Here is a 24,914-nt window from a genome sequence, read left to right as displayed (position 1 = left end):
ACACGGTAGTATGAATTTCTTTATCAACCTCCCGCAGGCTATCGAAGCTAAATCATTATTACTGATTACAATTCATTTCGCTATACACTCACGCTTCCCATTTAACGTGCTCAAGGCCTAATACATTAACAACGATGATTGCAATATTGGAGACATAAAAATCCATATTTCATATTCTGCTATTGCAGAAAAGTGATACATGTATATCAGTTATAACAGTCTCATTCCCTGCTTAAAAAAACAGTGTCCCACAGCGTGTTCACAATGCGTTTACGTAGTCGACTATTATGTGAAAACGTTCGAATCTAACAGTGTGAATAAGATTTCACATTGTGCTGTAGTTTTTCACAGCGAGTTCACATAGTAAATTTCTGTATCACACTGAATCAACACTGTGAAAGGATGATTCACAATGTGTTCATGACGTTAAAACGCTCGAATTTAACAGAGTGTGAAGAGATTCCACACTGTGTTCACTATATGTTTCACTGTGTGACACTGTGTTCTTACCAGCAAGGTTTTTACCACTTAACGAATTCTTCTTTCATTCATATACGGTAGGTCCTACGAAGGTTGCCTACATGTCAAACTACATGTACAATATTCGTGTACAGTATGTAAAAAAATATATATATAATTGGATTTTTGCATTGATAACTTGCAATATAAACATGTTTAAACTATCCAAATGCTACTTCAGGATCGTAAATATAACATCTTAACTATATTTTTCAGAAAATCCCATTTAATTTGGTTAAGTGGTCACAGAGAAATGTGGATCGTTTTAACGTATTTCATGGGTTTGATTCTTCCAAGTTTAGCAATTGGATGCTCGTAGAACTGCACATTAATGTGTGAACAAAATGAACAGAACTTGGGGGAAGGGATTCCTGACATGCTCTACAAAACTCCTCATTTCTATTTTACCACTGAAGCAAATCGGATGGGGTTTTCTGTAAGATGCGGGCAATAAGTCATAATTCCATACCATGAAATTGTATTTGGATTGATTCGCTAATTTAAAGTTATCATTGTAGAAGATACTGCTATAATTTTCTTGGGACATACGGTATAAATACTGTCACATATACTAGCTGCCTAACTAATTACCAAAAAAAAAAAAAAAAGAAAAAGAGAGAAATAGAATCCAACAATAGTACATTATGATGGTACCTTGTCTTTTAATGACATTTATTGTTCTTTAGATATTAATGACGTAAATGTCTTACTTTATATGGTTGTCTCCGGTTATAACATTAAGGGTTAAAATGTGTAACATTAAGGATTGGCTATGGTTAATACATTTATGGTCGATATTTTATTTAGCTCCATGGGGTGACAGCGACCATGACAACATGCACAATGGAAAACTATGCATACATACAATACTTTTTTATTTCCTAATCGGTCGAGATATGTGTTTGAATGGTTCGTAGGCTCTACGGTTAAGATTTATACGACGTTTCTCTATCGAGTTTTGGTACTAACATTATGTGTGTGAACAGGAGGTTAGAGTTAAAATGCATTATATTTACAAAGGTCAATGCATTTTGGGTAAAAATGTATAGCATTAGGTTCGATATTGCATTCCCGAGGATACTGGGGGAGTTTGCCAGGAAAAGTTCGAAAGTTCTGAAAAGTCACCCAGCACTATACCACGTTTCCTTTCGTACTACAGCTACAACCGGAAGTTATCGGGAGATCAATGGTGAGATCGTCCAAGCGTATACCGCTTCCATGCTTATCACTCGGGGGATCACCTGGGAGATTCCTGGGAAACAAACGGTGAACACCTGCAATATGTATCTATATCTATCTATCTATCTATCTATCTCTCTCTCTCTCTCTCTCTCTCTCTCTATATATATATATATATATATATATAGAGAGAGAGAGAGAGAGAGAGAGAGAGAGGAGAGATCTGCCTGAACCGCTATGACGTCTCCGTGGCCTAGCGGTTTAAGGCGTTGGCGTTCCATGCCAAAGACCCCGGTTCGACTCCCGGCGCAGACCATTTTTTTCAACTCTTGCGCTTTTCCAAAAAGGAGGAACAGGAAGAGGAATGATGTCAAAGCTACGCACCGAATTCTCCTTCCTTTCTCATATCTCACACACACACACACACACACACACACACACACACACACACATATATATATATATATATATATATATATATATATATATATATATACATATATATATATACAGTTAACAACAAAATTATTCATACCCCTGAGGAATTATTAGTTTTGAGCAGCTTTCTTACAAGTGAAGGATGGAGTGATGGTGATTGGGTGCTAACTTTTTGCTCTTATTTGTCCTCTGTAAATTGACATTAATTCCAGTTTCACCTCTTTTGCATAACAATAGAAATGTTGAGATATAACACCCAATCACCATCACTCCATCATTTACTTGTAAGAATTGTGCTCAAAACAAAAAACAAAAAATCCCAGGGATATGAATAATTTTGCTGTTAGCTGTATATATATATATATATATATATATATATATATATATATATATATATATTCATACCAGCGAATGAATTCCGGATTATATTTCTTGTCCGGTCTTCTGAGGTGCAAGCACACGTTATGTCACAGGCGCGACACGGTCCGCAAGACGTTGTTGGTATTATGCTAACCCTGGAATGCTACCCGGGAATTTACATTTCATACTACATCGTCACCCTCAAAGAGGTACATGTATTTGAGTGCGACGAGTGCCGATCGCATTTAATGTAGGCACGGACAAAGGATGGTCGAATTGGACTGAATGATTGCCCGTTGGACAGTACAAAATATAATTAACCTTATTTCTTAAAGTCTTATCTCAAACAAACTGCAATTTTCGGTTACCTCTAATTCGAATGATATCGATATCTATATTTTCTAGTCTGGAGCAAACGATGGGCCCAAAACCATGAAAACCTAACTGTACAAACACGTAAGAAGAAAATCAAAACCACCTAGTTGGTCGTCTTTCCCTTACCCATGTGAGGGATGATAATTCAAATGAATATGCAATAAACAGTATGCTCCCATCAGGAAGCATAACCCCAACTTGACCAGGATGGGCCCAACTCGTAAATATATCTGCTTATATCTTCTTCTTCTTCTTTAAAAAACAAAACAAAAAACTTTGTATATATTTTTACATAGAAATAAAACAAAGTCAAATCAAATTCAATTTGTATGAAATGTAAGTGTGGCAATCCATTTTCAATGTCAACTTGTCATAACACTGAATAGTTTTAGAACATTATTATACAACGCCCAAGTAGATCCTTGTAATTTGATTGGAGGATTGTCGGTGACGTGATATTCAATAAGTACTCCATTCAACGCGCCGTGCAATTTTGATTCTATTTTTGCGTGCAACTTGGTTCGATTTTTTCGTTCTATTCCACGGTTCGAGAAATTGTACGATACTGCATGTACCGTGTGTTGCATATTGCAGCTAGCGCGGTGAACGTGTGCGGTACATCCCATGCGCGTATGTAGGCCTTCGTACGTAGTGCTAGTGTACGTGTATGAGCGCTAGCTGTTACCTGTATCTACACTGATTGCACAAGCCAGAAAGAGAATCGCAGTGGATCCACATGTAAGTATGGCTAAATTTTTCATATAGACTTCTAGGCCTACTTAGACCTACCCAACAATCCTCCAACCAAACAGAGATCTACTTGGACGTTGTATAAAACAAATAGTGTATGGTCTTTACTCGTGCAATTACCATTGCACTCGTGACCATTCACTATTTGTATATTATGTCATGTCTTAGATATTAGTGAAGAGTCATTCTCTTCGGGTGGTTTGGTTGACCTTGACCAAATCCGAAAACGCGTCATTTAAAGAGCATCCATCTATTTAGAATATGAATTTGCTATGTTATTAGTGTCTACTCATTATGTAAATGATTGCCATTAAGACTGGAGCAATCGTTGTCATTAAGTGGCTACATGTGATATTGATGGTTTGTCTGAGATGTGTCATTCCCTCACTATTGCAAGTTAAGTATGCTTAAGGATCGAGCTGGCCGAAGTTGTAGTTTAGTATGGTATTCTTTGTAACATGACATAAAACAATTGCTTTTCCCATAAAACAGTCCAAAAGTGATGCAGGTAAGTATATAACAAGTTGAATATTTTGCATATCTGACTCGTGAAACATGAATCATCTCAAAGCTAAAGAGCTCGATAAGTCTATCCAAACAAAGGTTGTAAGAGCAACAATTTAGGTATATCTGCACTCAAAAAGTTGAGGAATGTGATGTACATTTTCAACTTTATATGAAACTTAGACATTCTATACATATCATACCAAAGTTAAAGAGCAGGCAAAGTCTATCTAAACAAAAGTTATGGCAACAGCTCCTCTAGTTCTTTAGTACCCAAATAGTTGAGTGATGTTACGTTATCAAATACATTATCAAATCTATAAATTGCATGTATTCAGTGCATTTCACAATGACAGAATTAAGCTGAACTTCATCAATTTCAGTGAAAAATGGAAGAGTCTCCGCTTAACGCCGGTACGTCTTTCTGAATATGTGACAAGTAGGTTACGATAGCGTTTTAAAGAGTAATTGATCAGCTCCAGAATTATGCCTGTGATAATAGATTTGAAAATGATATTTCTGAATTCAAATCTGGCACCACTTTAGTCATGGTCAAATTGAAACGTGTCTGGAATTTATTTCTAGTAAACAAAGGATACAGCCGGTTACCCCTATTTCATCCCAGTAAATCTCATTTTTAGTTCATATATGTATTTACTTAAATTTTCTGTGGCAAGTGGAGAAACTTGCATACAGGAAGATTATCATTATCATTGTAGTGATTTTCTTTTAACGCAAATCTAAGTCAATAAGTTCACTCTTCTAGCCGAGGTTTGATTAGTGTCCCGAATTTACGGAGGGGCTATTCTAAACCTGTGCATTTCCTCGTAGTACGGCATTTCCATATCGGCAACCTCCCTGATATCCTTTGTCGCCCCGTCAAGGGAAGTGGAAGTAGAGGAAGATTTAAAACAAGTACTCTTAAAGGCGTCAGCAAACCACATATTATAGCGCGGAGCGTCGAGGACGTTCGAACAGAAACTTTGCCACGTGCGGACCACATCGGATGAGGCGTCCCAAGTTACGTAATCCTCGGAGTATGGGATACCTAGTGCGCGGAAGAGCAGTGGAAGTAAGGTTGCCGGATCTTCCATGAGTTCATCGATGTCGACAATGACCGGGTCGTTATCGACGTTTTCTCGAATGTGGCACCACAATTCGTGGATTTCCCTGAAAAAGTAAAGCGTTCCTTCCTCCGGTGGCTGTGCATAATCCATAACATTGAAGTTTTCTAGATCCGGTTTCGGCATACCCTGTGGTAGATCCTTGGGATCCACTCCTTCTACTGATTTCAGCAATATCTTCCGAAAGGATTTGTACACCTTCACAGGATGACGTATGAGGAAGCAATGTCGAAAACCACTGGATGGATCAGGCAGGTACTTGTATCGGCTTGGTGGCATGCCAAAGGCCATGTCTTTGATGAAGACAAATTTAGTGGTTTGAGGAATCGAGTCGAATATTTGCTTCAGTCTAACAGGTCTGTGGATAAGGACAGAAGTAATTACAGTGATGTATCTTATTTGACTTCTCATACACGAATGAAAATGAATTGAATCCTTGGTTTAAGATGTTGGCTAGATAGAATTTAAAAACAAATCATGGAGATCAACTACATTTCACCGCATTCTAATGGACATGTGTATACCATGGACTTTACTTAAATGGGAATTGTAATTCAGATCAAGAGTTCAAGTTTACTTGTCATAGCTCTTTAGGTTTTCCAAGCCATTTACATTGTTTGAGTCTAGGAAGAAAGGCAAGTTGCAAGTATTCACCCTCATTCCTATTCTTGATTCATTTTTTTTTCCTCTTTAATAATTATTATACTGACTGTAATAAACAAGTGCTACGAAAACACTGTTTATACAGACAGTGACACGGCATTTGCTCCTACGACAATTATTCCGGTCTTATTTTCTCTAAAAGGACCTAGTGTTAGAGTTAGGGATATGATAGTGGTTCAGGTTTACTTTGATATGAGGATTAAGATTAGGGTTTAGGTTATGTTTGTAGATGTAATTTATGTTTGGCTTAGCGTGCAGATATTTCATGGAAGCTATTGTCGCAGGAGCTAATGTCATGGAACCCATACAGACATAGTACGTTTCGAAAACAGAAGACTTACGACAATAGATCGAGTTTGAAGTTCTCTGTGTCACCTCCCATATTCAAGTTTTTCGCTGCATCCAGGTAAACCTCTTCGTTACCATCAATTTCAAGAGGAAGCGGATCGGAATGATATAGTTCCCTGGCCATCCTGGAAAAGACGTACGGCTCTAGCCAGATTTCGGCGCCGTCAACGAAGCTCATGCATTTTGTCATTGCTGTCGACACAGAGCGGGGAACGCACCACATGATGATGCGTGCGTTGTTGTCACCTCCTGCCATGTTCGCGTCACATGCCATTTTATTCCTCCTACAAATTGTTTTAGGCAGGTTAAAGAAGACATTTTTACAGAGGGAAGGAAGTGACTCAAACGCAGTAATAGAAAGCTAATATTCATTAGACAAAATGTATGTTGCAATATATACTGGTTCCTTCAAAATGATCAAATAAGTGGTAACCATTTTCAGTATCTAAACTGGTCTTTCATTATCGTAGTTCGAATAAAAATGTAGTTTCACAAAAGCTAATGAACGTTAGTGATTTAAATAGATACCATTTTGATTGGTAGGTTTGTTGAGAGCAGCTGATCTCCCAGTCGCAACATTTAAAATTACACACACACACACGCATATATATATACATAATATTGGGCCGTGACGCGAGAAAAGGGCCCTTAGGGCATTATATACCGAAAATGAGTTTTCACCTCCATATTGTACAAGAAACTCTGACGTATTTGGATATGCAAATCTCTGTCTGAAATTCCACTCCTAAATGCTCCAATTACCACATTCAAAACAGCATGTTTTGTCCAAATCCTGTCACTTTTTGATGCGTCTATGCATTTCCGCGTAGTTAACTAGTTGATCTTTTTTGCGCGTATTGCTTTGTTAAACGTCCGCGTCGTTTTCTAGCGTTTGCGCGCAGCGCCGCTAAGGGCCCTTTTCTCGCGTCACGGCCCATATATATATATATATATATATATATAATATATATATATATAAATATAATATATATATATATATAATATATACATAATAATAATAATAATAATATATATATATATATATATATATATATATATATAATTATATAGGCCTATATGATATGGTCTTTACTCGTGCAATGGAACAAGATTGTACCATTGTACCATCGCACTCGTGACCATTCACTATTTGTATAATATACATGTACATACATTCTGAATCGATGACCGAGCCCCTATGTCGTCGCTCAAGGAAAGACGAACTTCATCTGCATAGTTTCAAAACAAGTGTATCAATTTCTTTGGTGAAGAAGGAATAAAGCTGTCTAATGGATATGTAGCAGTAGCTATGCTTGATCTCGTACCATGCGCTGCAAAGCTTACCAGTGCTCGTCTTGTTCCGCGAAAATTGTTCCTCTTTCCTTTTGAGATCCTTTCGTGTCAGCAACTCTCCGACGAATGGTTCGATGTTAATTGTGTCTCTGTTTTGAGTGCAAGTATGTGTTCGATATCTCGCAGTGGCATTTTCTGCCATAGCTTGTCTCTTTCTTATTGACACAAAGCGATCTTAAAAACATTGTGAAGTGGATCTGTCTTACGGTGGCGTGATAGTAAAGTCGACGTGATTAACTTGCGATAGCTACAAAGCATCTTAAGTTGTGAACCTGACCTTCGTCCCATAATGACATGAATGTGTAAACGTATAAGGGTTAAACGTCCTTTTCAGACTATATTAATCATATTCTTATGGTAATGACAGTTTCTGAATAGGAATGTTTTATCAAATACGTTCATTTGACATTACTTGTAAAACAATTTATCCGAATTGCAATATCAACACATAATGTGATAAAGGCAGCGTATCAGGAAACAAAGACAAGAACTATGCTCGTTTTTTCTTTCTTCGCTTGTCTCTGTGTTACCATAGTGTGAGATAAGAATATAAATTAGACAAACATAGAGCAGTGATTTGGTTCAGTCGGTAGCGCGTGTACCTCCAGATAATGGACCCAGGTTTGATTCCCAAGTCGAATTGAGCAGTGCTGCGTGTCATCAAACAGTATGAGAGGGTCACAAGTCAGGCACGTAAAAGATCAATCATCGCAAAGAGCAGGGTGCATAACCTGGTGAAGTGGTCCCGCCTCACATCCAACTGGACCCCATGGAAGACCAGCTAGTGCAACTGAATATTGGTTATCCAGTCATCTTCTCACATGGAATAAATAAATAAGTAAATAAATAAATAAATAAATAAATAAATAAATAAATAAATAAATAAATAAATAAATAAATAAATAGATAAACAAACATACTGACTTTGAGTGAAGTCTGAATTGTTGTTCGATACATTGCCCAACAAGCTCAACGTGAATCACAAGTTAAATACATGCATTGCTAATTATATTGGAAGGAAATACAAAATGTACCAGAAAAAATAAGGACAAACTACAAAATCCCATTCCCTTGCCCATGTATTGATTTGCTGTGGTTTGGTTTTATTTTTGTATTTTCAACATTCCTATAAGAAATAAAGCTTGATCATTTTCAATAATATTTCAAACATCAGAATATACAATGAAAATGGAACTTTCAAGTTTGTTATTAATCAATTTCAAATAAAAGGAATGTTCAGGACGGGAAAATAAAGCAGACCGCACATCGTAAGCCCATTGCATTATACAATTACAAATCATATAGAGACGTAATCTGACCAGTACTACAGCCCCTCTGATATAAAATCATTCCAAATTTTACGTCCTGATCATTTATATCACATAACGCGGCACTATGATCTTTTTTTATTTAGCCCCTGCAGGTTAACGCACCTAAATCATTACTACAATTCCTTTGCTATAGACTAATACTTCCCACTTTTTCTGCTACATTAACAACGATGTTTGCAATATTGGAGACATAAATCTATCATGCCTTGCTCCAATCCAAATTCCGTATTCTGCTAATACAGAAAAGTGATATATCAGTTAAACAGCCTCATTCCTTTCTGGAAAGAAAACAATGTCCCACAGTGTGTTCACAATGTGTTTACATGGTCGACTATTATGTGAAAACGCTCGAATACAACAGTGTGAAGATGATTGCACATTGTGGTGTACTTTTGCACAGAAAGCTCACATAGTAATGTTGTGTTACACACTGTGAATCCGTACTGTGAAAGGATGATTCACAATATGTTCATGACGTTAAACCGCTCGAATTTAACAGAGTGTGACAAAATTCCCCACTGTGTTCGCTTTATGTTTACCCCGTGTTCACATTGTGTTTCTCACTGTGTGACACTGTGTTCTTACCAGCAGGGTTTTTACCACTCAACGAATTCTGCTTTCATTCATATACGGTAGGTCCTACGAAGGTTGCCTACATGTCCAACTACAAATTAGTGTTTTAATACTGTCAAGTAAACCAGCTGCCTGTAACTACCAAAACTGAAAAAAAAAAGAATCCAACAATAGAACATCATAAAATGATACCTTGTTTTTCAATTACATATTGATGACTCTTTAGATATCAATGAGGTGAAATGTCTTACATTTATAGCGTTGTCTCGGGTTATAACATTCAGGGTTAAAATGTATAATAAGGGTGGACTAAGGTTTATACATTTATGTTCGATATCTTATCTCCATGGGGCGACAGCGACCATGACAAAATGAAAAATGACAAACTGTGCATCTATACAATTTCTTTTTCCCACTAATAGGTCGAGATATGTGTTTGAATGGTTCGTTACCTCTACGTTTAAAACTTAAACGACGTTTCTTTATCAAGTTTCGGTATGAAAATTTTGTGTCTGAACAGGGGTAAGACTTAATTATGTAATACATTTAGGGTCGATTCGTTTTGGGTGACAATGTTTAGCATTACGTTCGATATTGCATTCCCGGGGATACTGGGGAGTTTGCCAGGAATTGTTCAACGAGTTCTGAAAAGTCACCAGGCACTGTTCGTATTATAAATACTATGAAATTATAAAATATTATGTCTATCAAATCAAAAGTTGTAAAAGCATCATCTTCTCTAATATGTTAGTACTCCTATAGTTGAGTAATGTGGCGTCCATTTTCAACTCCATGAGATGTATGCATTCTATACATTTCATACCGAAGTTAAAGAGCACCCTAGGCTTTCTAAATTAAAGTTATAACAACTTCTCCTCTAGTTCTTCAGGTTGAGTAAAGATACGTACATTATCAACTCTATAAACTGCATGCATTCAAGAATTTCACAATGACGGAATTATGAACTGAATTTCATCGATTTCAGTGAAAAATAGAAGAGTCTGTGCCTACCGCCAGTTCGTGTGTCTGAGTATGACAACAAGTAGGTTACGATAGCTTTCTAAAGAGCTATTGATCTGCTCCGGAAGCAAACAATTGCCTGTAATAATAGATTTGAAAATGACATTTGTGAATTCAAATCTGACAGCACTTTAGTCATGGTCACATTGAAAAGTGTCTGGAATTTACTTCTAGTCAACAAAGGATACAGCAGGTTACCACAATTTCATTCCTGTAAATTGCATGTTAAGTTAATACTAACTGAAATTTTCTGTGGCAAGTGGTTGAAATTGCATACACGAGGACGACCATAATATTATTACAGTGATTTTTTTTTTAATGCAAACTTACGCCAAAAAGAGGACCCTCTGGTAGGTGTTTGAATGGTGTACCGAATTTACTAAGGGGTTATTCTAAACTTGTACATTTCCTCGTAGTACGGCATTTCCTTCTCTGCAATATCCCTGATATCCTTTGTCACCCCGTCAAGAGAAGCGGAAGTAGAGGAAGGTTTGAAACAAGTACTCTTAAAGGCGTTGGCAAACCACAGTTTATAGCGTGGAGCCTCGAGGACGTTCGAACAGACACTGTGCCACTTCAGGACCACATCGGATGAGGCGTCCCAAGTTAGGTAATCCTCGGAGTACGGGATACCGAGTGCGCGGAAGAGCAGTGGAAGTATGGTTGCCGGATCCTCCATGAGTTCATCGATATCGACAATGACCGGGTTGTTATCGACGTTTTCTCGAATGTGGCACCACAATTCGTGGATTTCCCTGAAAAAGTAAAACGTTCCTTCCTCCGGTGCCGGTGCAAAATCCATAACATCAAAGTTTTCTGGGTCTGGTTTCGGCATACCCTGTGGTAGATCCTTGGGATCCACTCCTTCTACTGATTTCAGCAATGTCTTCCGAAAGGATTTGTACGCCTTCACAGGATGACGTATGAGGAAGCAATGTCGAAAACCACTGGATGGATCAGGCAGGTACTTGTATCGGCTTGGTGGCATACCAAAGGCCATGTCTTTGACGAAGACAAATTTCGTGGTGGGAGGAATCGAGTCGAATATTTGCTTCAGTCTAACAGGTCTGTGGATGAGGACAAAAGATATCATAGACATGCTTTGTTATTGTTGTTTTTTATTGACTTCTCAAATAGGATAAACAAAACCATTAAGCAATTGTAATTTAGATCAAGAGTTCAAGTTTACTTGGCATAGCTCTTTACGTTTTGCAAGCCATTGACATTGTTTGAGTCTAGGAGGAAAGGCAAGTCGTAAGTATTCGTCCTCACTCCTATTTTTAATTATATTGTTTCTTTATTTCATTACTGAGTATATTAAACAAATTTGACACAAACACTGCCAAACAGACATGGTACGTTTAATAAAACATAACACTTACGACAATAGATCGAGTTTGAAGTTCTGTGTGTCACCTCCGAAATTCAAATTTTTTGCTGCATCCAGGTAAGCCTCTTCGTTACCATCAAATTCAGCAGGAAGCGAGTCGGAGTCGGAATTATATAGTTTACGGAATTCTCTGGCCATCCTGGAAATGACGTATGACTCCAGCCAGATTTCGGCCCCGTCAACGAAGCTCATGCATTTTGTCATTGCTGTCGACACCGAGCGGGGAACGCACCACATGATGACTCGTGCGCGCCCGTCTTCTGCCGTTCTTGGGTCAGTGGCCATTTTATTCCTTCTGCAAATGGTGGTCATCGGGTTAAAGACGATATTGTTCCAGAGGAAAGAAAGTGATTGAAACGAAATGAAAAAGAGCTAACATCCACCCGACAAGAGTTGAGTTGCAAACATGGTTCTTCAAAAGATCAAATAATTACAATTTTAAGAATCTAACCTCCTCTTACATTTTTGCAGTTCGAAAAAAAAAAGTTCAGTTACACAACCATTTATAAAACATATAGTGGCCTATCAGATAGATTACTTCTTAGTCGTTGACGAACGACACTTCTTCATCACTCTACAAAGTTTCTCTCCTTATAAATTACTTTTTATCAAGAAGCAAAACTATCTTATGGATGTAAGAGTAGCCTTTCCTATTCGACTGATCTCGTACCATGCGCTATGATGCTTACCAGTACACGCCTTGTTGCGTTAAAATTGCCACCCTTTCACGTTGAGAGCTTTTCGCGTCAGCAACCCTCCGACGAATGGTTCGATGCAGATTGTGTTTAGCGTCTTGAATGGAAGTGTGTTCTATATCTCGAGGTGGTACTTTCTATCATAGCTTGTCTTTTTCTTGTTGACACAAAGCGATCTTAACAACTTTGTGAAGTGGTTCAACCTCACGGGGGCGTGATAGTGAAGTCAATGTGATTACTTTAATAGCGAAAGCAAAAAAAAAAAAAAATTCAATTGTGTACCTGACCTTCGTCCAACATAATGAATTGAATGTGTAAACACCAAGGTTGCACGACCTTTTCAGAATACATTAGTCATCTTCTTTATGTTGAGTAGATAGCCTTTTCAAAACCGTTTATTCGGCCAGACATAACTCGTAGAAGTTATTTGAACAAATCAAAAAATCCCGGAGACAGAATTTCCTCATGCAACTTTCGCTATATCTGGAACAATACATAATTCCTTTGCACTTGATCAAACACAGTGTGTGGATTTCAGGCATATAGACTCTTCACATCAGTAACGTAGAGGCTGGGACAGGCTGGGACAGGCTGGGACAGGCCGACACCGCTACGTTACTGATGTGTAAATGATGGGGTATCCACGTGGTGTGTTTTGGTCAATTGGAAATGAATTATACATCTTGCAGATATAGCGAAATTTGCATCAAGCAAATCTGTCTCTAGGGTTTTTTTTTAATTTGACAAACATATCTACATACACACTGTTTTATCACAAAGAAGAAAACTAATGTACTCTGAAAAGGTCCTGTAACCTTGAAGTTTACACATTCATCTCATCATGACGGACGAAGTTCAGACACACAACTCAAAATGCTTTGTAGCTTTCGCAAATCAATCACGTTGACTCTACTATCTCGCCACCGTGAGACCAACCATTTCACAAAGTTTGTAAGATCACCTTGTGCCCAAAAGAGAGAGAGAGAGAGAGAGAGAGAGAGAGAGCCAAGATATTATAGAAAGTACCACTGCGAGATATCAACACACACTTGCATTCAAAACGCTTGACACAATTAACATCGAACCATTCGTCGGAGGGTTGCTGACACGAAAAGATCTCAAAAGGAAAGAGGGACAATTTTTAGCGCAACAGGCCGTGTACCGGTAAGCTATATAGCGCATGGCACGAGATCAAGAGAATAGCAGAGAGTACTTTTGCTTCCTCACCTGTAAATTATACAGGTGAAGTTCGTTTTTCCGTCAGCAATTCAGGATGTATATATATATATATATATATATATATATATATATATATATGGGTTGTGCGCACCCTGCTCTTGGCGACAAGTAAAATCATGATCTTTTACGTGCATGAGTTGGGACCCTCCCACACTATATGATGACACACAGCATTGCTCAGATCGACTATAGGGAATCAAACCTGGGTCCATTATCTGGAGGCACAACGCGCTACCGACTGAACCAAATCACTGCTCTATGTTTGTCTAATTCATATTCTTATCTCACAATAAAAAAGAAAATGTCAGTGATATTAATGGCATCACAGAGACAAGCAAAGAAAGAGAAACCGAGCAGAGCTGTTGTCTTTGTTTCCATTACGCTTCAAATATCTCATTTAGTGCGGATATTGCAATCAGGGTTAAAATATATTACAAGTAATGTCAAATAAACGGATTTGATAAAACATTCATATTCAGATATTGTCATTACCATCAAGAATATGATTAATGAATTCTGAAAAGGTCGTATAACTTGACGTTTACACATTCATGTCGTTATGTCGGACGAAGGTCAGGTACACAACTAAAAATGCTTTGTAGCTATCGCAAGTTAATCACGTTGACTTTACTATCACGCCACCGTGAGACCGAACCACTTCACAAAGTTTGTAAGATCGTTGTGTGTCAACAACAAAGAGCCAAGATTTGATAGAAGGTACCACTGCGAGACATCGAACACACATACTTGTACTCAAAACGCTAGACACAATTAACATCGGACCATTCGTCGGAGGTTTGCTGACACGAAGAGATCCCAAAGGGAAGAGGGACAATTTTTCCCGCAAACAGGGCGTGCACTGGTAAGCTTTACAGCGCATGGTACGATATCGAGCTTAGCTACTGCTACATATCCATTAGATAGTTTTGCTTCTTCACCAAAGAATTTGATACACTTGTTTGAAACTATGCAGATGAAGTTCGTCTTTTCTTGAGCGACGATATAGGGGCTCGGTCATCGATTCAGAATGTACATTTATACATATATATATATATATATATATATATACATATATGTGTGTGTGTGTGTGTGTGTGTGTGTGTATTTGCAGGTTTATATACGTTCCTAATTCTAAATGTTGCTACTGGGAGATCAGCCGCTCGAAACAAAACTACCGATCAAACTGGTATCTATTTAGATCACTAACGTTCATTAGATTTGTGAAACTCTACATCTTTATTCGAATTATGATAATGAAAGGTGCAGTTTAGATGCTGAAAATGGTTACCACTTATTCGATCATTTGAAGGAACCAGTATTGCAACATTAATATTGTCTAGTGAATGTTAACTTTCTATTACTGCGTTTGAGGCACTTCCTTCTCTCTGTAACAATATCTTCTTGAAACTGCTTAAAACTCTTTGTAGGAGCAATAAAATGGCTACTGACCCCAAAACGACCGAAGACGGGCGTGCACGAGTCATCATGTGGTGCGTTCCCCGCTCGGTGTCGACAGCGATGACAAAATGCATGAGCTTCGTTGACGGCGCCGAAGTCTGGCTCGAGCCGTATGTCATTTCCAGGTTTGCCAGGGAACTATATAAATCCGATCCGCTTCCTCTTGATATTGCTGGTAACGAAGAGGTTTACCTGGATGCTGCAAAAAGTTTGAATTTGGGCGTCGACACACAGAGCTTCAATCTCGATCTATTGTCGTAAGTGGTTTTTTTTTTCCACGAAACGTACCATGTCTGTATGGATTCCATGACATTAACTCCTGCGAGAATTGCTCCCATAAAATATCTGCACGCTAAGCCAAACATCCTTCCCACCAACGTAATCTTCAATCCAATCCTAATCATTACATCAAACCAAACCTAAACCGTTATCACAACCCTAACCTTAATCCTAAATCCTTGGAGAAAATAAGCACTTGTTGCAATAGACAATGGCGTGATTGCGTCGATTCTGTTTAGTACGTTCAGCAACTTATAAAAATATTGAATTCAAAACTAGGAATGAGGTAGAATACTCACTACTTCCCTTTCCTCCTAGACTCAAACAATGCCAATCAGCCAATGGCTTACAAAACCTAAAGAACTATACCAAGCGAACTTGATCTAAATTACAATTACCCTTTAAGTAAGTCGATATCAATTAGGATGCAGTGAAAATGTTATTCATCTTCAAATATTCTTATTCTGCATAATCAACATCTTAAGCGTTGTATTTTAATGATCTTTAATCGTGTATGAGAAGTCAAAGAGGATTCATTACTACAATTACTCCTGTCCTTATCCACAGACCTGTTAGGCTAAAGCAAAAATTCGACTCAATTCTTCCCACCACGAAATTTGTCTTCATCAAAGACATGGCCACCGGCATGCCTCCGAGCCGATACAAGTACCTCCCTGATCCATCCAGTGGTTTTCGACATTGCTTCCTCATACGACATCCTGTGAAGGCGTACAAATCTCTTCGGAAGACATTCCTGAAATCAGTAGAAGGAGTGGATCCAGAAGACCTACCATGGGGCATACCGAAAGTGGACCCGGAAAACTTCCATATTATGGATTTTGCACCACCCCCGGAGGAAGGAACGTTTTACGCTTTTAGGGAAATCCACAAATTGTGGTGCCACATTCGAGAAAACGTCGATAACAACCCGGTCATTGTCGACATCGATGAACTCATGGAGGATCCGGCAATCATACTTCCACTGCTCTTCCGCGCACTGGGTATCCCGTACTCCGAGGATTACGTAACTTGGGACGCCTCATCCGATGTGGTCCTGAAGTGGCACAGTGTGTGTTCGAACGTCCTCGAGGCTCCGCGTTATAACCTGTGGTTTGCCAACGCCTTTAAGAGTACTTGTTTTAAACCTTCCTCCACTTCCGCTTCTCTTGATGGGGTGACAAATGATATCAGGGAGGTTGCCGAGAAGGAAATGCCCTACTACGAGGAAATGTACAAGTTTAGAATAACACCTTAGTAAGTTCGGGACAGTAATTACACCTCAGCTAGAAAATAAACTTATTGACTTAGGTTTGCGTCATTAATCGTGGTATTCCTCGTGCATGTAATTTCCCCCACTTGACAATTTCCTATAATACGAGCGTAGAATATGAATTACAGGAATGAAGTAGTGTTACATCCTTCGTTTGCTAAACATGAGTTCCAGACACGTTTCAATGTGACCATGACTAAAATGCTGTCAGATTTGAAATCATATTAATATCATTTTCAAAGATATCATTACATGAAATTGTTGGTTTCTGGCACAGACCAATAGCTCTTTAAAAAGTCGTATCTACTTGCCACATACTCAGAAAGACGTATTGAGGTTTGCAAAGCGCAGAATTCTCCATTCTTAGCTGAAATCGATGAAATGCAGTTCATAATTAAGCCATGACGAAATCCATTGAACGCGTAAGATTCATTAAATAGTGGGTAACTAGACCTAAGTAGCAACCGCTTGCTATACAATTACGTAAAATGTGAATTGCTATAGATATTAAAGTGTTTTACAGAAATGGAATAGTGGTAACCTTGTTTTTCCTTTGTTTGGTTGACATGAATTCCAGCCATGACTACGATGCTATCAGATTTTAAATCACTACATGGTACTATCATGTTCAAATCTATAGTATCCCACGGAATCGTTGGTTTTGGGGGCAAATCAAAAGTTCTTCCAAAAGTTATCGTAACTCACTTGTCACGTACTCAGATAGGAGCCTATAGTGTAGACTCTTGCATTTTTAATTGAGGAATTCCATTTCATAGGTATTAGCCTTTATAAAATGCAAAGAATGCCTAAGATTCTTAGAGTTGATAATGTACGTCACATTACTCGACTGTTTTAGTACTACTATGCCAGAGGAGATATTGCTGCTACAGCTCTTTAGCTTTAAGATGATTCATGTTTCACCAGGCAGATATGTATGTATTCTGCTCAAATTCTGATTTTCATTTACTCCTAAGAACCCTTAATACTGAATTACTGAAATTGTCTGTATGGTTTAAGAGTAATAGATTATCACTTAACTTGAAAAGACAAATTTTATTTATTTTCATAATAAGAAGCATAAAAATGAAATGCAACATTTGAATATTACGGTGGATGGTATATCACTGGAACAAAAAGAAAGTATCAAATTTCTCGGAATATCATGTAAATGAAAATATGAAATGGAACACTCATGTGCAATACATCTCTGATAAAGTGTCTCGTAACGTTGGTATACTCCATAACCTTTTAAGTATTATGTCCCTAAGAATATTTTATTCATGCTATGTAACTCGTTGATATCACCGTACATTTCATGCTGCAACATTGTATGGGCAACTTCAAAAAGTCACATTACTATTACTTCTACAAAAGAAAGCTATACGTATGTGCACCAGCCCAGGTTATCGAGACCATTCAGATCCTTTATTCGCTGAAATAAAAACACTCAAGATAAATTACATTAATTTTTTGCAAAACTCACTCTTTATGTTTCGCTTACATAATGGTCAGTTGCCATCTTCTTTCTTCTCACTATTTCAATCAAACAAGGACATACAATGTCATTCTTATCCCACAAGACAATCTGATAAATTTCATTTTTATAATCCTAAAACAGTGATGGCTCTGAAATCTATCAGACACACTGGATCCGATGTTTGGAATTCTCTTCCTTCTGAAATTCGAAGATGAAAGTCCATGTACTCTTTTAGGAAAGCTGTAAAAACAATGTTGCTCTCTGGATATCAGTTACTTCGTTGTCATTTTGCTAGTGTATGATATACGAAATTCTTTCGTAGAAATTTCGCCGCATTTCATCTATTACGTAATCATATAACCAACCATGAACTGTAATATTGTTCACCTGTACCTCGGTGAGAAATATTTTGTCATGCCTTACTGATGAGTGATCCAGGTGAACTAATTTGCGTAAGCCTTTAGTGAAAGCAGACAGACCTCTCCTTCCCATTTCTTTATGCTACTATCCTATCTCTACGCAAGTCATCCCTCCCTCCTATTTTTTCTAGGTGTATTATGTATGAAGGCTGCACGCAAGTAGCCATATCATTCATTGTACGGTTGTATTGCTGATACGTTTCTGCTGTACTAACATTGTGTAAAGACAATGAAGAAAAATATCTTGTTAACAACTGATGTTTATGTATAGACAATGTGTGGCCCCAACAGTATATGTATATGTATGCTCAAGTACAATGATGATACAGGAACCAATAAAAACATGTAAGATATCATGTACTTGTACACTGGTTACTTATGGACTATTTCACTTGGGAAAATAACAATTGTGAAAATGGATTGTTGTATGTCATGTTACAACGGATATCGTACGAAAACACAATTTATAGTAACGTATGTTTTGACCAGCTCGATTCTCGAACATATATTATATACAAACTTTGCATCATTAGAGATTTTTTTTTATTAGTAACCAAATGACACATCGCACAGAAGAACAATCAATATCACATGTAGCCCCTTTGAAGACGAACGATTGCTCCAGATTTAATGGCAAACATTAAACAACCCTTCATCAATAACATGGAAAATCCATATCTTTTATTGGATGGAGAGCTCTCTGAATAAAGCGTTTTCATTTTTCCTCGTTGCCGTACAAGACAATATCTGATTCTTCAGTGATATCATAGACTTGATACAATGATTGTGTAAAACTTTTCAATGCCATGCGCTTTAACCACGATAAGGTGATATAAGGAGTGGTTTGGCACACTTACATTCTATAAAAATTACGTTTGATTTGATTTGACTTGTTTTATTCTGTATGAAAATGGATACATAGTATGTCAGAAAAAAAGATACAAACAGATAAACGAGATGTAAATGCCAATGCTATAACAAAAAAAGTAATGTTCTAGTCATCACATAACACATACGAAAGTAGCGACTTTGCATATTATGACCATACACAATCAAGAGAGAAAAACACTACAGGAGATCGAGATCTTATACAGTCACTAAAAGTCTAAGATTAAGCCCATCCTTCTCAAGCTGGGGTCATACTCCCTGGGAGTATACCGTTTATTGCATATTCATTAGAATTATTACCCCGGTTAATTATATATTAAGCAAGGGAAAGGCAACAATAGAGGTTTTAATTTCTTGTCTACGTGTGTGTGCAGATAGGTTTTCAGCATGCGGTTTAGTCCAGACATTGGGTATATGCAACGTATGATTGATTTCTGGACTAGAGAAAAAATAATCGATATCATTTATTTGAGAGGTAACCGAAAATTTAACTTTGTTTGACGTAAGGTATTAAGATAATGAAGACTAATGATATCCCTACTGCACTACGGGAGATCACTCGGGTAAATTTGACTAGTGTTCCGGCGCGTCTACGTTCCTCATAGTTTAGGTTTTTCCGGGGTTTTTTTTTTGCGACTCTGACAGTTGTTGGCAATCAATTGTTGTTCTTCCGCAAATTAAATGCGATTGGTGCCCGTTGCCCTCTAACACCTCTTTCAGTCTTCGCAAATTTTACCCAAGATCTCGCGGGAATTGTCGGGTGACGCAGTAGTATGATAGGCATCGCTGGTAAAATCCCGGGAAGCATTCCAAGGTCAGCACCTATAACATTATGCGGGCCGTTTTGCGCATGCGCTATAACGCGTGCTTGCACTGCAATGATAATGATAATAAATAAATAGATAGATAGATAGATAGATAAATAAATAAATAAATAAATAGATAAATGAATAAATAAATGAATAAATAGATAAATAAATGAATTAATTCACTAAAATAAATAGATAAAAAACCGATAAGAAATCAAAGCGAGTATATTTTTTCCCACATCCTATAGGCTACGGACAATACAGATACATATTTCGACCTATTGAAAAGAAACAAACAAACAAATATTGTACAGATGGACAGTTTTCCACTATGCATGTTGTTACGGTAGATCTAGCCCCATTGAGCGCACACAATTTGATTTTCGACGAGGAAGTCAAGTGAAAGAGGTAAGGTCACCTTTTACGCGCGCAGTGGTAAACTGTCCATCTGTACAATGTTTGTTTGTTTGTTTCTTTTCAATAGGTCGAGATTTGTATCTGACGCTTAGGATCGGTTGTACGACCTTAAGACCGGAAGTGTGACGTAACCAGCGTTGCCCGTTTCAGTCGTACGACTGGGTCTTAGCGCCAGTCGTAGAGATTTGACATGTTGAATTTCCACGACCGGTCATGGGCTTTCAGCCAGTCACGATACAGTATTATGCAATGAATATAAAAGCGCACGCAATGGGCACTGCGTACTCTTCCATATTCATTGGTTTTAAAAAAAATGAAGCCAGAAAGGTCGTAAGCCTCGTTGTGTGGTCTGATCGTATAGAGCGTTGCTAGGTCGTACGACCGGGTCTCATGGTCTTAAGGTTGTATAGTCGTGAGTCGTATAGTGTGCGGCGGGTTTTATATGCAATGTCGCAACATGAAATATAATAATAAGCTATCGCAATACTACGAGTAAAGGTATATTATGTATCTTGGCACTGTACAAAGGCTGTGTAAAGGGCTGCGAACTGAGTATGTGGGTAACGTATCGTAAAGTACATTCTAACATATTATTGTAAGAGCGTGAATTGTGAGTCCCTTGTCGGGTGATGTAGCGTGGTACAATCACAACTCTTACTGTACATTCAGACGCGAAGAAATGCGAAGTACACAGTTCGATATTCAGTTCATAACGTGTGTATATTTATTGATAGTAGATATACACAATCTGTATATCCAGCGTAAAATGACAGCGAATATATAAGAGCACTCCCTATAAGGTTACAACATAGCCATATATCTGATGGCCAGGGAGAATCAGAGTTGAGGACTTCTGCCCAAGACAGGGGCGTCCAGAATGATCCCTCTCAACATGTGAGGGTCAGATATATCAGGTTCAGTAAGCAAGGGGTCTTTGATGTAAGAATTACTTTGGTTACCTGTAATAAAACTATGAGACAAAGGACTGACTGTGGGAATTGTAAATACAGGAGTCTGGATTGACTTGGGCTTGACCGGGAGAACAAAGGAAAGGATTAAGCATCAGTTTAATGGGGGTTTACTAGAGGAAATGGTATATTGCGATGGTGGACTATTACATGACAAGTTTGTTGGGAAATTCACTGACATTGCTAATGAAAGAATATAGTAACTTTTAAACTGTGGGAATTGTAAACAGGAGTTTACTGAGAAGTTCCATGACATTGCTAATGAAAGGATATATGAACTTTGCAACTGTGGGAATTGTAAACAGGATTTGGGATGGACTGGATTTCTAAATGAACCTATGTTTAGGGTACCATCTTTCCGTCTTACATTCGTTCCATCTTTCAAAAAGAAACGTCCTCGTTTCATGATTACAAACTGATGGATATTGAAGAAAAAAAATCGCTTAATAAGGGCATTGCCCAAAAGAAATCTAACTAGGAACGGAAATAAATAAAAAAACATATTAACAGGAGATGTGGAAAATACAAAACACGACTAAAATCATAAAGATTATGAGAAATTAGGATTCAATTGAATCCGATGTAGTATATATAATTATGAGACATTCCATCAACCTATTAAGGGAATGCAATGAATGTAGATATACAGAACGCAAGCAGACGAACCCAAGATATCCACGAATGTCGAAAATGAAATTAAACACTGAAGGTAATCACTTTGGTGGACTAAGGAAAACCAAAAGTGGAATAGATTGGGGCAATAACTGTCTGTAGCAAGACGGAAAAACAGTGTGAGGAAAATGCTCATATAGAATTTTAAAAAAAATGGTAAACACTAAAGGATACATTAAAACGCAATATCAAAATTCATGAGAATTCTCAGGAGAGAAATACCAACAACCAAAATACTCAAGTAAAAAAAAAAGAATAACATCAACTGTGATTAAAATGAAAAACTACAGAACAGACATTGTCATCATTAAACTATTAACAATTAGTCAATAGAAACAAGAAATCATATGGTACTCATGTTATCAAAAAAATAAAAAGTACTGGATTTGCCTTAAAATTCATTAAAAAAAATCAGTGTAAACTAACAGACATATTGTGATCAATTGGCAAAGGTAAAACATGAGGAGGTAGCAATGAAAGGTTAGTTGTACTGGGCAAGGTCAGCTTCTTAAAGTATCATGGAAACGAGACAGATGGTGAGGCTCAAATATAATATGATTATTAAATAAAACTTCTAAATAGAGTTTAATGTAAATATATGTAGCATGTAATTATGAAGTTGTGTGGTGGCAAATGATAGACACTACATTTGGTGAGATACATTTCAAACATAAATTATGTTGATATCACATGTTCAACAATCAACTTTCAAACTATGTTGTCCGTGTGTATCACACCGAATGAAAGACACAGGCAAATCCAACAAAGGAAAGCATGCCTGTAATAACTTCAAAAAAAAAATGCAATGCATTGGTGAAAAAAAAAATATTGTTATCATATGATAAAATGCACAGTGCTCTAAGCCTACATCACAACAATATTATCGTACAAATATGAGAGAAAGTGAAGTCATGTAATATATACATTATACATAACAAAAGTACTAATCACTAGTCCATTGACAAAAAAACAAACAGGAGGAAATGAGCGCTTCAGCGAATAATATGGGTATGATCAATTAAAATTCATATGACCAAAATACACAATTACTGCACCAACTCAAAAGAGATGCAAAACATTGGAAGTAAAGCTCTTCACAAACAATTACAAAAATCATAAAGCATCAAAAAATGATCGACGTGAATTGCAAGGTGTGATGAGAAACAGGAATGTAAGGATAAATAGAAAAAAAGGGGAAAGAAAGGTAATAAGAGGGTGACACATTATAGAAAAGAGGTTAGTAAGTGAGACTCCAAGGAAAAAGTTACCTGGGGATACAAGGAAATAGACGAAAAATAACATTATAAATCGGAGGGAACTGGATTGCCAAAATAATCAGGCGGTCGTACAACTCGGCCTGATCAGGTTTGATATCTGGGGTCATGGTTTCGAGAGTGAGCATCCTGGGAGGGGGAAGGTGGGGTAGGGGTTGTAGGCAACTCCTGAGATGGTAAAGTGGTGTCTGTGAAAACCGGGACAAGGACAGATGTCGATTGATCATTGGTAGTTGGTGGTACTTGGTTTTCAGGTTGAGGTGGGGATGGTGGAGGCTCAAGATAAGGCTTGAGACGATTGTAGTGAATGCCCTTTGGACGGGAGTTTGGGTAAGACATGCACAAAAGGTGGTATATGATGCCTTGCTCATCTCTACGCACAATGCAATATGGGCCTTTCCATTTTTCACCTAGCTTGTCTCGTGATGCAGTTGGATTTGTCATTAGTACCCTATCACCTATGTTGTATGGCACAAATCGCACTGACTTGTCATAGTGGGACTTTTGTGAGTTCCGCGCTTTTGCTGTTTTGGCGTCAGCATGCTCAAATGCAGAGTGCAGGCGGGTGAGGAGAGTTTTGGCATAATCATCTGGTGTATGAGAAGGGACAACGGGGTCTGATGATGTGAAGAGGGAAAGAGGCAGCCTTGCCTCACGACCGTGGACTAGAAAGAAGGGGGTGAAACCAGTAGTGGAGTGATGTGTCGTATTGTATGTGAGTTGATGTTGACTGAGGACAAGGTCCCAGTCAGTGAGGGCGGAGGAGAGGCGCTTACCAATTTCCAGTTTCAAGGTCCGGTTGTGTCGCTCCACCATGCCATCAGACTGAGGATGGTATGGGGTGGTGCGAGTCTTAGAGATGTCAAGCTTTTGACACAATGTACTCATAACCCGGGACTCAAATTGACGACCCTGATCGGAGTGGATGGATTCAGGGATGCCATGATGGCAAATGTATTTGTCGAAGAGGCAGCTTGCCACAGCATCAGCTGTCTGATGGGGTAGGGGATATAGGTTGATATATTTGGTAAAGTAGTCTTCGACTACAAGTATATATTTTGTATTTGTATTGATTTATTTACCACTTGTGGGATGGATAGCCTTTTCAGCAAATTGCTGTTT

At 37.9% G+C, this 24,914-nt stretch overlaps 3 protein-coding genes across 3 annotated transcripts; 1 reads left to right on the top strand and 2 right to left on the bottom strand.

The window, feature by feature from the left end:
- Positions 1-4,916: 4,916 nt before the first annotated feature.
- On the bottom strand, positions 4,917-6,591 carry LOC139722332 (uncharacterized). The gene is made up of 2 exons (XM_071633642.1): positions 6,254-6,591; positions 4,917-5,607 (listed from the first exon to the last, which is right to left on the bottom strand). The coding sequence occupies exons 1-2, from the start codon at positions 6,532-6,534 to the stop codon at positions 4,917-4,919; spliced, it is 972 nt and encodes a 323-aa protein (XP_071489743.1). The 5' UTR covers positions 6,535-6,591.
- Positions 6,592-10,893: 4,302 nt separating this feature from the next.
- On the bottom strand, positions 10,894-11,636 carry LOC139722331 (uncharacterized). Its single transcript, XM_071633641.1, has one exon. The coding sequence runs from the start codon at positions 11,634-11,636 to the stop codon at positions 10,917-10,919; it is 720 nt and encodes a 239-aa protein (XP_071489742.1). The 3' UTR covers positions 10,894-10,916.
- Positions 11,637-15,298: 3,662 nt separating this feature from the next.
- LOC139722291 (uncharacterized) lies at positions 15,299-17,589 on the top strand. Its single transcript, XM_071633600.1, has 2 exons — positions 15,299-15,576; positions 16,166-17,589. The coding sequence occupies exons 1-2, from the start codon at positions 15,299-15,301 to the stop codon at positions 16,851-16,853; spliced, it is 966 nt and encodes a 321-aa protein (XP_071489701.1). The 3' UTR covers positions 16,854-17,589.
- The last annotated feature ends 7,325 nt before the right edge of the window (positions 17,590-24,914 follow it).

This window comes from Diadema antillarum, unplaced genomic scaffold, assembly GCF_040938485.1.
Source record: "Diadema antillarum isolate AM-2024a unplaced genomic scaffold, OU_Dant_1.0 scf00000163, whole genome shotgun sequence".
Taxonomy (NCBI): Eukaryota; Metazoa; Echinodermata; class Echinoidea; order Diadematoida; family Diadematidae; genus Diadema; species Diadema antillarum.
This window is presented reverse-complemented; position numbering and strand designations above follow the sequence as displayed.